Source organism: Cylas formicarius, unplaced genomic scaffold, assembly GCF_029955315.1.
Source record: "Cylas formicarius isolate icCylForm1 unplaced genomic scaffold, icCylForm1.1 PGA_scaffold_7__23_contigs__length_41026272, whole genome shotgun sequence".
Classification (NCBI taxonomy): domain Eukaryota; kingdom Metazoa; phylum Arthropoda; class Insecta; order Coleoptera; family Brentidae; genus Cylas; species Cylas formicarius.
Window position 1 is genome coordinate 33094187 of NW_026844352.1, and position 12503 is coordinate 33106689.

General features: G+C 38.1%; 3 protein-coding genes across 3 annotated transcripts; 1 reads left to right on the forward strand and 2 right to left on the reverse strand.

Moving 5' to 3' along the window:
• Nucleotides 1–109: 109 nt before the first annotated feature.
• Nucleotides 110–9064, reverse strand: LOC132704605 (leucine--tRNA ligase, cytoplasmic). Its single transcript, XM_060674711.1, has 13 exons — nt 8909–9064; nt 8423–8851; nt 8210–8371; nt 7911–8155; nt 7626–7851; nt 7172–7531; nt 6706–7113; nt 3774–4294; nt 1285–1558; nt 942–1217; nt 680–892; nt 390–621; nt 110–340 (listed from the first exon to the last, which is right to left on the reverse strand). Exons 1-13 carry the CDS (start codon nt 8909–8911, stop codon nt 123–125), a joined length of 3567 nt encoding a protein of 1188 aa, XP_060530694.1. The 5' UTR covers nt 8912–9064; the 3' UTR covers nt 110–122.
• A 63-nt stretch (nt 9065–9127) lies between these two features.
• LOC132704606 (dolichyl-phosphate beta-glucosyltransferase) lies at nt 9128–10380 on the forward strand. Its single transcript, XM_060674712.1, has 4 exons — nt 9128–9285; nt 9332–9506; nt 9561–9766; nt 9823–10380. Exons 1-4 carry the CDS (start codon nt 9220–9222, stop codon nt 10366–10368), a joined length of 993 nt encoding a protein of 330 aa, XP_060530695.1. The 5' UTR covers nt 9128–9219; the 3' UTR covers nt 10369–10380.
• A 3-nt stretch (nt 10381–10383) lies between these two features.
• Nucleotides 10384–11412, reverse strand: LOC132704607 (rRNA-processing protein FCF1 homolog). Its single transcript, XM_060674714.1, has 2 exons — nt 11074–11412; nt 10384–11017 (listed from the first exon to the last, which is right to left on the reverse strand). The coding sequence occupies exons 1-2, from the start codon at nt 11074–11076 to the stop codon at nt 10409–10411; spliced, it is 612 nt and encodes a 203-aa protein (XP_060530697.1). The 5' UTR covers nt 11077–11412; the 3' UTR covers nt 10384–10408.
• Nucleotides 11413–12503: the final 1091 nt, after the last annotated feature.

A 12503-nucleotide genomic window follows, 5' to 3' on the forward strand; every position in this document is an offset into this window, starting at 1 on the left:
CGCGTCTGTGGGTCTACCTCTTTGGCTGCTTATTTCGTTTTAATCGCACCCCTTTAGGTGTTTCTTGAGAATATTTTTTTAAATAAAAAAAAAACGATTTTTAAAAATAAATAATTTATTCATCAGTTTTCCTGCAACAGTAGGTAAGTCAGCTGTTTGCCGATTTCAAAACTTTTATTCCCCTTTGACGCGACGTAAACTTTGAGCTGGTCAGAATCGACTTTAAATGTTGAGTCTTTGGCGAGGAGAACTTTTCCTTTGGTCGGCTCGTTAAAAAGCGGCATTGTTACCTCACCCAAAACAGGATCTTCAAACCTCCACAACTGAACAGCACTGGGATCTAAAAAAAACTCTAAAAATAAAAAATATATAACTCGTTAAAAAGTTACCTTTGATGTGTTTAACGTCCCTGACGAGCTTCTGCACGATCTTATCGTAAGTGTCGTCGTCGCTGACGACTATATACTTCGAAAATAACCCCGAACCGGGGATCGGGTTGACGAACTCTACCCTAACCCCACTTTTGGTCGAAAATACTACAAACGGAGCCCCGGGACAGCACTCCTTCATTTTCTCCGAAGCCCCGTCCTCGTCGGTATACCTGACCACAAGGTCTTCGACCTACAACACGGCGAAATCTAGCCTATATCTGAAAAAAACATATCGTAGAAAATGTTACGTCGAGCGTGTTGGCCAAATAGATAGCGTTGTCTTTCAAAATTTGAGCCTCGTCGAATTCCAAGGTCAAGGCGAGAGCTCGGACGCCCATCTTGTCCACCTTTTCTCGCACCGCCTGCACGAACGGCATCACCCGCTTCATGTACTTCTTGAGTTCGCCCATTTTCGCGAACTCCGCAGAGAGGCTCTTGTTATCCGGCAAGACGCCGCTTTTCTAAGAAGAGATAATGAAAAGCGGCATGCGCGACGCCACGGCAGCATACCTCGAAGTGGCGCTTCAACGCGGTCAAAATGCAACTCTGCCACTCGGGAAACGACTTCGCCACCCACACGGTTACGACGTTCGGTTTGACGGACACGTCCACTTGGTGGCGGGGGTCTTTTCTTGTTTTGGCGCCCTGCAAATGATTTTTCAAATGGATTCGAAACGAGTGCGCCGTATCCATCAAATACTCGGACGCCTTAATGTCGATCTCGTTGATAGGGCCACCACTGGGCCAAACGATGGCGGTGCGGCGCCCCGCGAAAATACTTTTGTTCTAGAAAGAGAACAAAAACGGTGGCAGCAGTGAATTTATGTCCACTCCAGGCGGTTAAAGTGCTTACATTGCCGAGCAGCGACCACACCTTCTCGCACACGTGAGGGCAGATCGGGTAAAGCAAGAGCGCCTGAATTTTTATGTACTTGAGGACGAAAACGAAATGCATGCCATCGACTAGGCATAACTCGCGGTATTTGTCGCGCGCGGCTTGCAGCTCGAAGAAGCCGGTGCGCAGCGCTTCCTTGAACAGCATCTTCTCGTAAAACTGTTTCGTCTCTTTGATTTTCAGGTTGATCTCGCTCTCGAATACCTGATCGTTGAACGTGTGCACCCCAGTTCTGAAAGATTTTTCTCGATTCTTCACAAAATCTGAATTTGTCGAATGCGGCCAAACGATTGGCACAAAAAAGACCAGGTTAGAAACTTGAAAAAGTTTTTTTTTTTGAGTGAATAGAAATAATATCTTTAAAAATTTAAACTTATAGTTCACGTGAGTACTATAAGTGTATTTTTGGCAACTTTGTTTACTGATGTGATGACGCCAGTTATTTATATGATAACAAAAATGTTTCTGTTAACATCTTGCATTCTTACGTAATGTATAACACACTATTTTTGCAGTGAAAAGTATGTATATCTTACACGCATATAGAATATTATTCTATTTTTTTAATTCTTAAATATATATAGTAGAAATAGTATATTATGCAACAAGTGCGGTAAACGACATTTCGTTTATTACAAACTCGCTCCGCTCGTGTCAAATAAACTCGTGAGTTAAAAAGTTTACCGAACGTGTTGCGTACTACACTTTTTCTACGACCGTTAGTTTTTGGGTACATTTTCACAAAATACGAATACATTCACTGACATGACTGTCAGAATTGACAAATGTCAAAATTCAAATCGTGGGAAATATCTCTGAAAACATCCGATTGCTCCCAAACCCGTGCGGTAAAATCCCGGAAACGTCCGAAGCGGCACGGATTCATGGGAAACGAAACTGACGTGGCAAAGCGACGCTTCCCGCACGCTAGATCGGTACGTAATTAGGTATTTTATAGACGGGAGTAAAAAAAAATATTTACTGTGTAACAACTTATTGTATGGGTTGCACACATTTCTTATTCTTTTTTTTTGTTATTTTTTTAATTCAGGATGGTATAAGGAAATTAATTACTTTTGACCTGTTCGTATAAATAATCCAAAATTTAAAATAGCACAAAAGCAATAATTTTTGTCAGCTTTCTGCCTGAAACTGATGACCCAGACTGGGTCAAGGTGATGGAGTTGCTGCATTTGTTAATAGTGTATTGTGCAACAATTGTGGTAAACGGTATTTGACTTAAAAAGTTTACCAAATGTGTTGCATACTATACTTTTTCTGTGAGTGTTAGTTTTTGGCAAATTTTTTACAAAACAACCTGAATCCATTCACGACATGACCGTCAGAATAGACAAATGTCAAAATTGAAAGCGTGGGAAATATCTCCGAAAACATCCGATTGCTCCCAAACCCGCGCGGTAATATCACGGCAATGTCCGAAGTAGCTCAGATCCGTGGGACAAGAAACTCACATGGTAAAGTGACGCTTCCCGCTAGATCGTTGTATAATTGGGTATTTTAAAGAACTGAGTAGAAAAACGTACTTTAAATATAGAAGCGGTTAGTAATAATTTTAATGTAAATTATGGTTGAGAGTAATTAATCATAAAAATTGGGTTAGAGGAGAAAATCGCATGTTCTTGTTTTTATAGACCCCCTAATGTTAATTTGAACGATGATTTAGTTGATTTAGACAATATATTTTCCAATGCATATCCCACTGTTGATGCAATTTTTTCTCTTGGAGATTTTAATGTTAATCTTTTACTCATGATAATCCAGTAGTAATTTTCTTCGAAAGTTACAATCTTCAACAAATTATAAATGAGCCTACAAGAGTTACAGCCTCTAACCGTACATTGACTGATGCGACTTTTGTTGATGAGCGATTTCTTCATTTAAAAAATATCTTTCACTAAAAATTTTAAATAGTAGCAGGCCTATTTTACATTTGAAATTACATTTCAACCTGACAACCGACGTGATATTTGGGTTTTTGTGTACATTTTACTATATGTCTCTGAAAATACGACCATATATCTGCCGCATATCGTCAGATTTAATTGGCTGCTTAAAATGGAACAAAAAAGAGCTCTACATTTCAACACATTCGTCATGAATATTTTACATAATATCGATTCATCAACTCTGCTAAGAGAGCGACTTATTTCTGCACTAAGATCCACCTTGTAAACGTAAAGTATAGAAACAAACTAACGATGCCACATCACCAGAGTGTCTTGTTTCGGATATGCTTTATATCAACCTCAGGCCGACAGCTGCAAATTTTGGGTGCTTAGCGAAATCGAACCATCGAAGGAAAACAGACAAAAAAAAACAGGGTCCATTCATATCTCTGACTATTTAAAATGTGTGAGGATTTTAACCTTCTAGCTCAAACGGTTGCCGAGTTACCAAAGAACAGAGTAACTAATAAACAAACCAACCTTAAAGACCCTTTACTGTCCATGACTTGCTTGACCCACTCGAGAAAGTTGTACAGCCTCAAGATGCCGGCATCGGCGGTGCTCTCGACGAAATTGGCGTCCTCGATGGAGTCGCCGGCGTCGGCGAGGCACAAACGCATACCGTCGGCGCCGAACTTGTCTAAACCTTCTGCGAGAGTGAGAAAGTTGCCCGCCGACTTGCTCATCTTCTCGGAATTCAAGAGCAGGTGGCCGTTGACGCGCATACCCTTCGGCCATTTGGTCTGGTCGTCAGGCCATATCGCGCAATGGTTATAGAGGCAGAATGTTAGGTGATTCTGGATCAGGTCTTTTCCGGACGTGCGCACGTCGAACGGGTACCAGTACTCGAACTCGCGTTTCATGGCGTCGAGGAGAACACGGAAAATCCCGCATTCCGACGGGTATGGGGCGTCGGCGAAAAATATATAGTCCCACACTTCGGGCGTCATTTGTTCCGGTTTGATCAGGACCTGATTCCATTCGCCCCGAAAACTATTCCCCTGCAGAAAATTCAAAAATACATCGATCAGCGCACCGAAAAGAGAAATTTTGTGGTTGTTCGTTTTTGTTTTGCGGGTGGATTTGAAATGGATGGTAGTTCATTTTGCTTACTGTTATGCCCTACGCCCCACCCCCCGACCGAAACATAAGAGAGATTGGGTGACGGAGGGCGCAGAAGTAACGAAATGACACTACTATACTTGTAAATTTGAACGCTGCTTTAGCCTTAGTGCGTTCCATTAAACTTTATAATAATTATAAGAAATATTTTGAATCCAGCTCAGTTCTAGTATTTAGGAAAAAAAATTAAGGTCCATTTATTAGTATACCAATAACACATTTTTTAACTCTTATTATTATTATAGCTGTTCAATAAAGGCTATTCTCATGATTATGAATTTGGAGTCGATTTTGACCTGCGCGGGCCGACTTGGAGTAAGAATTGTTAGAGTTTGATCTTGACCTTGATCGCAAGTGCGACTGCACCCACATGAACTTATACACTTTTGTTGACCTATATTTTCAAATTGTTAAAGCGTGGTCGCCTTATTTATTTTTTTGTATTGATTCGAATTCTTTGAACGGTATCCGTGTTATCTACTAACTCTTGTGTAAACTGGGCACGTGTACACTTTGGATAGCATATGCCTTCCACTCTTAATAATTTCGCTTTAATTTTGTATCACGACTTAATTACATTATTCTTCTTTTTTTTGTTCAATATATACAATTAATATACAACTGTCTGTTTATTTTAAATTATAACATTAATATTAATGTATAATATGCATACTAATATTTAAGATATGTTTATTTAATGATGTTTATTCTTAAATTAGCAGTAGGCCTTAGAGAAGCAAATATTTAATTTTTCTTTTTTGTCAAACATAGAAAAGGTTTTTAGTATACACAAGTCTCTAAAGCAGTGTTTCCCAACCTTTTTTAAGCCAGACCCCACTGTAAGAGTTCTAAAATTTTTATCCCCCCATACATAATTTTTAACATTAAAAAATTGATTTGTTAATTTAAGAAACATAAATGCTAGGTTTTATGAAGATATCACTTTGAAATTGCTATCAAAAAACAGTAAATAATAGGTAAAAACATATAACAAAAAAAAATTCAAATTCAAAGTAATTTTAATGCAGATTTTCTATATTAATTTAGTGCGATCCTTAGGCTTAATGCTTGCTGCACAGAGATTTTATATTAGGTTAAAAATAAGTTACTTCACATTTTTTCCGCCAATGAAACTGTTCAAAGTTTTTGTTGTTAATATGTTTCTGATATAACTCTATATTGGTAATGAAACCAAATATCTTTGAGTTTGCATCGATAAGTGTTTGTTTCTTGAAGCTGCTTATTTAATACATATAGTTTTTGAAAGATATTGGCTTCATTAACATATCTTACATAAGTTATCAATACTCCCTAACTGTCTCCCAAAGTTGATTCATGCATTTGCACTGAGAATTTTCTTGCTTTCAGTTTTTCAAAATCTTCGCTCATTTGGTCTATTCTTCTGCTAACGATATTATTATTGAGTGGCATAGCTTTTAGATCGTTGTCATCTTTTTCCAGAACCGTTTTAAGAAATGCTGATATTGACGGTTTTTGTCAAATTCTCTCCTATAGCGATTTTTTCCAGTCTTAGCAATTAATAAACAAATTTGATGAGCCTCAGTAAGACGATTATTAGTTGAAGTACTTGCAGTAAATAAAGACTTTAATTCTGTTCTTTTTTTTACTTTTAAAGTAACTCAAATTTGAATAAATATGAGCACTATATTTAGCCTTGAAGATGATTTGTTAGTCAAGCATTGCTGGCATAAAAGACAAAAAGACATCGTGAACAGCGTGTATGAAACCAAAATTTAAATATCCCTCCGAATATTGACGAATTTTTTTCTTGCTTGCATCACTCATTTTATTATGACAGACTAAGAGTATATAAAAAAAAAACATATTTATTTAAACGTATATAAAAGATTATCGATATTTTTTCCACTTCATATAATTTTCTGGAAAGTTAAATGCTTCTAAAATTGAAATAAGTATAAATAAAATCAAATACTTACCAATTACATCTATACAACATATAAATATATTTTTTTAAAACATCCCCTACAGGAAGCGACACACTGCGGTAAGTTTACTTGACGACTTTAATCACCCAGTTGATATGTTTGTAAAGCCAACCAAAATTATACCGAATAATTATTTACAGCAATTTTTTCATTTTCCTTTTTTTTTTCAACCAATATCTGTCATTGTATTTAAATATCCCGGAGCGAAATATCAAATTGTGCCCTTGTGGAGCCTACGGCCCTAAAGTGTCAAAAAATTGCGATATAGCTGTTGGTCGGCTGTTTGGCATATAGGATTCTTTACAATGCACGCTTTTTTTTACCTGTAGCAAATGGGAAACGGTGTAATAAGCCATATGAATGGTAGAATCGGAAAGCGACTCGATGAGCCACCTCTCGTCCCACGGAAGCTTGGTGCCAAGCCCGTAAGTCCTTGAACATGCATACTCGTGCAACCAGTCCACGCAGCTCAAAAAATTCCTCTTAACCTCATCGTGGTACGTGTTTAGATTCTCGATGGCGATCTTCACTTGATTCTTCCAGTTCTCCTCGCCATAGTCGAGGTACCACTGATCGCATAGAGCTACGACGCACTCGTCGCCCGAACGTGATATAACTGTCTTCTCCGGTTCATAGTAAATCACCGCGTCGCCCGCGTCCACCAAAGATTTTTGCAGTAGTTTCTTGACGTCCCTGGTTTTTTGGCCTCTGTGGTCCCCAACCAACATAACCTTGAAATTAAGGCCGAAGCTTAGAACCTAGGAAAACTATACTGACGTCGACGCTTACGCCATCATAAAAACCCTTAAGGTAGACTATTTTTTTCGCCTCAACCAGTTTATCCTTGTCGTTTTGACTTTGAATTTTGAATTTTTCGTACAACGCGGGAGCAGACAGATTACCGTACTCGGGAACCTCTATGATAGGCACCGCCTTGAAAGGTATGACCATGTGCTCTTCGATGCAGTATTTTTCCCTGAACGCCGGTTTTTTTATTAAATCCACCAAGGCGGCATAGTCATCAGGGGCGTCCGACGGCACACTAGTTACCACCCCTGTACCTTTGTCATATTTGATGCTGAGCATGGGCAAGGCATAGATTTTCTCGTAAATCGTTAGGGGAGCTTTTAAGACACATCCTAATAGGTCCTGAAAACAGAGAAAACATTGTTTTAGCACCTGGACGGATACAGATTCACTAGTTAAATTATCATGTGTCGACTTCATAACACCCTGAACTCACTTGCCCGACTACCTCTAGCAGAATGTCAAAATATCCTTCTGTATTAGTGAATCCTTGGAAGCACATGTTCTTGGCAGATCTTTCAGTACAAACAAATACTTCACCGGCTTTCGTTTCAAACGCAATATATGTCATATCTGGACTTAGCCAACAATTGGTCTGTCCATACATGGTTTCCGGCCTTAAAGTGGCGGCAACTAAATATATGGGTTTTTCTCTCAGAGGCCTGGAACAAATCAAAAGATAGGAAACAAACAAAACAAGGCACATATTAGTTGCCCTCACTGCAATTTCACAGGAACGGGTTCCAAAACCTTCATTTTGATTAGGGTGTACTCTTGAGGACCAACACCTTCGCCAGTTGAACGGTCATGATCCATACAAGGCTGACCGTCTTTTGCTGAATATATAGTATACCTTTTGCCAAACTTTATCTTGTTCCTGTCCCTTAACCTTAAAAATTGCCACCTGATGAATGAATCATAAAACGGATTCGCGTCGGTTGTTATGGTGCTTCTCCGCCAATCCACCTAAGGAAATTAGGTAAATAAAACGCAGCCAAGGAAAAGAAAAATTGATGTTACATTTAATCCAAACCGATTTAAATCTTCAACTGCTAAGGGTGGAAAGTAGTCTAGCCAGTAATTTGCATCTGCGAAATGTTTAATTTCATCTTTATGTATGCCTAAACTTTCCATAATCTGCCACTGGTATTTCGCGGACCCAGTTTTTGCTAAGGCCTTACTCTAAAAATAAAAAATATATTTCATCTGTTGTCATAACTACCTTAAATTTACTTTTTTACTCTGGGACTTATCTTTAGGAATTACATCGCTGTTATCCTCAACAATGGGTTCCTCAACGTCGGGAAATTGAGGGGGAGTTCCATAAAGTTCCATCTCCCTTTTGAGTTTATCGGCACAAGCTTTGATAGGCATACCAGTACAATGAAAGCCCAACGGGAAAAGCACCTTTTTACCCAAAAGCCTTTGAAATCTGGCCGCAAATTCACATTTAGACAAGGAAAACGCGTGGCCCAGATGCAGCCGACCATTCATATAAGGGTAAGGGAATGAACAATAAAACTTTTCTTTGTCTGATTTTTTAGAGCCAGATAGGGGAGCATCTTGTTCAAACGCTTTCTCTTCACGCCATCGCTGTTGAACTTCGGCCTCGATATCACGCAGGTACTGCACTTTGAAGGTGCCCTTCCGTTCCAAAGCGGCCTAAGACAATGAAGATCACACGGTATACCTACGTTTAAGACAAGAGGTAATAATTACCATTGTGGCTAGAAATTCAGCAGTCTATGTAATGATAAGTAAAAACAGAGACAATACTTAATTTCGGGCATCAATTACAGTCAAAAGTCCTAAGCGAAGAAATTACAACGTGACAACCCGTACGAGGTTAATGCCATTCTCGACTTCCTTCTTCCTTGGTAATAATGTTCACAAACTTGTGAATAGGTTTTCCTGGTCCGTGCTTTGGATGTGAATTTTTCTAGTTGTTGTCAATGGTTATTAACCTAAAAATGTCTGAGAGTAAAGGAAAAATTTAAATATGCCAGCGTATTAAAAGATAATCAACCAATATGATAGCCGATGTAAACGCTCTTCTGTTTTATGGAAGCGCCTTGATTTTTTCTTCCATATTAGGGGTTAGTTAAATTCCGAATCTATGTTATAATCTTTCATTGATTTCAGGTATGCCTCATATTAATCTCTAATTCCAACGCGTATCCGGTAGTACGGCGGAGCAAGAAGGAGAAATATTTTTTGGACCCCGCGACCGGTGAAAATATCGAATTCCCTACAATTACAAATAAATCCAGTGTTTACCTCAGTGTTGTGGTACCAGCTTATAATGAAGAAGTCAGACGTAAATTATCCCATTTTACCTTAATGCATTAAAATTAAAAAAAAACCTTTGCAGTTCCTCCAATGCTTGACGAATGTCTAGAGTTTCTAGAACAAAGAAGTAGGCAATTATCATTTAAATATGAGGTCATAGTAGTAAGTGATGGCAGTTCAGACAACACAGTTGAAAGAGCGTTGGAGTATTCTAAAAAGTATGGCACAGATAAAGTTAGAGTTCTGAAATTGGAAACAAACAGAGGCAAAGGTGGCGCTGTGCGTTTGGTTGGGACAATTGGGGTAAAAATTGTTTTTCATTTGAACCACTCATATGTTTTTAGGGAATGCAAAGTTCAAGGGGAGCTCTGTTGTTATTTGCGGATGCCGATGGAGCCACAAAATTTTGTGATCTCGTTAAAATGGAAGAAAGTTTGAAGGGACTTATTGATTGTGACGATTTAAGAACTAGGGATGTGGTGGAAGAGAGACTCGCAATAAGTATAGGATCAAGAGCACACCTTGAAGAGGAAGCTGTGGCGAGCCGTACTTTTTTTCGCGTTATTTTGATGTACGGATTCCATTTTTTAGTGTGGCTTTTTGCTGTAAAAGGCATAAGAGACACCCAATGTGGCTTCAAACTGTTCACCCGGAAAGCTGCGAAGATATGTTTCATTAGTTTACATGTTGAAAGATGGGCATTTGACGTGGAATTGCTTTACATAGCCCAAAAGTTAAACATTCCCATCTCTGAAGTTGCCGTCAACTGGACTGAAATCGACGGATCCAAAGTGACCCCCATATGGAGCTGGATACAGATGGGCATCGATTTGGGCCTGATCTGGTTGAGATACACCATAGGGGCGTGGAAAATTAAACACAGTAGTTAATAAAAATATGTTGATTTTTTTTTAATTTTTAATGCCTTTTTCAAGTTTTTGGAGCACCGTATGCGTCGGGCATTCGCTCTATAGTGTACCTATGCTGAGAAACATACATTATTGGCACTCCCGGTATTTTTCGAATTCTTTTTTTTAAGTCTTTATCGTTAGTGGCCACAATATAACACTTGTGTTGGGTAACACGTTGCACAATGCAGTCATCGGCGTATGTCCCTTTATGAAGGCAATGGATTCGTTCAAACCTGGGGTCTTTAATGATACGCAAAGCGACCTTGTATTTCTGTCCCAGTTTCTCCAACTCTCCCAAGACACAGTCGGTTATATAAGGGATTGTTTTGGCATACAAACAGTCCATCATATTCTGGATTATGTCCAGCTTATTCTTAATTGAGAAATTGATGAAGTTTGTATCCAGCAACACATGATATGGGGGACCCAGCTGCGTGTTGTATTGAAAGAATAACGCTGAACTGGCTTGAGGGGCCTCGCGCACCTGCACTGCATAGGGGTCGTCCTTTTTTTTTTTTCGCGGAGGGGCTCTTAGCGATGCTTTTATCCGCGGGTCGCTCGGGCTGATCATGCTTTTCATTTTGGCGAATCTCTTGACCGCTATTTTGCGCGTTTTCTTAGTTTTACCCTGGAAACAAACAGTTAACCCGCAAAGCAACTAATTTCTTTTGGTTATATCATTACCATATTTATGATGTTTAAGTAAAATGGGTTCTATAACTCAATATTAACCTCTATACTGATAAGGCGAGGTTAAACTGACGGAACATGTCTTAGTATAGATAAAAATGTGAGATTTATTTTTCCCTGATTTTACTCGCATTTATTCATTGTCATTACTTTTTGAAGTGAAGTTCGATTTTAATTCTTACAAGTTACCATTTTCGAACAATATCACTATTAGAGTTGTGTCAATCGCGAAGAAGAAGAAGCGGGATGAGTATGCAAAATGGCGCCGAATAAAAATAAATAAAAGCAAGTTTCGTTGTGTTTTCATAAAAGCATCAGTTATTACCCAGGACAACTCTCAACATGTAGTACCCACATTCTTGTTATAGGATCACGATTTTATAATCCTATAAAAGCTTTTCAGCCTGTTATGGTTGAGAGTCTACGAGTTTGTCGTTTGTCATCTAACCAAACCAATTTCATAACTCATCTTGAATCAAAATTTTATTACAAACGGGCGGGAAAATTGAAGTACCCAACAAGTTTTGATTTTTCAATTTTATTCAGTTGAAAAGATAAGTAATTTGTATTTCTAAACCACACTTTAATACGAAAAGTGAAAGTAGCCTGAAAGCCTGTGGTCAATCAGCTGTTTCAAAGTTTCAACTCTTTTCGAAGTAAACTTAGTGTAGTAAAACCAGGTTATACGCTTATATTATTCCTGAATTTTTTTTCAGTTTTTTACTAAATGGCATTCTCCTCCTCACGGAAATATCAGAATGAAATAGAAAAATTAGGTTGACTGATGACTTACTCGTAGGCCGATAATAGCCCGAAAACGTTTTTATTGATCTGTAAAGCCCGGTAAACACGGTGCAATTTCTAAGTGTATTTCTAGCAGATAAAAGTTGCTGGTGAAAATGTATGCTGCCATTTTTTTATGGCGGACGCTATGCACTTCTTTCTAGCAAAATTTGGATGGAATTCTGTTTTTAAAGGTTGATTTTTAAAAATTGATACAATAAATGAGACTTTTTAGTGTTTGTTAGTGTTAAATGGCAAAATTATATGCAAAATTGTTTTTATGACGCATATAATAGTTTGTGGGAATAAGGAAATTCCATAATCGTTATACCAAAAATAAAGAAATAATAATAATAAAAAATAAAAAATATATTAAAAAATATTGCAATGTAAGTTGTAATACAATGAGACATTCGCATACCATGTAACTACAAGAACCAAGAAAACAGCAGCATCATAATTTATGTATTTTCTAAAACGAATTTCTGTGCACTTCTATTATATTTCGGACCAAAAAGTATAAGATAGAGAGGAAAGTCACGTATACTGTTACGAATGCCATCTATTATTTGTGTCCAAGTAATGTCATGGCCGTTTAAAGTAATGCGTCACATTGAAACGGATAACAGCACTTTATTTAT

Bases quoted from the DNA above. Each gene is read 5' to 3' on its own strand.
- LOC132704605 (XM_060674711.1), bottom strand. The intron at 8,156-8,209 runs GTAACATCAATT...TAATTTCCTTAG, and splicing joins TAAATCGGTTTGGATTAAAT to GTGGATTGGCGGAGAAGCAC. The intron at 7,852-7,910 runs GTGAGGGCAACT...GATTTGTTCCAG, and splicing joins CCCGTTCCTGTGAAATTGCA to GCCTCTGAGAGAAAAACCCA.
- LOC132704606 (XM_060674712.1), top strand. From the start codon at position 9,220: ATGATAGCCGATGTAAACGCTCTTCTGTTTTATGGAAGCGCCTTGATT. The intron at 9,286-9,331 runs GTTAGTTAAATT...CATTGATTTCAG, and splicing joins TTTTTTCTTCCATATTAGGG to GTATGCCTCATATTAATCTC. The intron at 9,507-9,560 runs GTAAATTATCCC...AAACCTTTGCAG, and splicing joins TTATAATGAAGAAGTCAGAC to TTCCTCCAATGCTTGACGAA.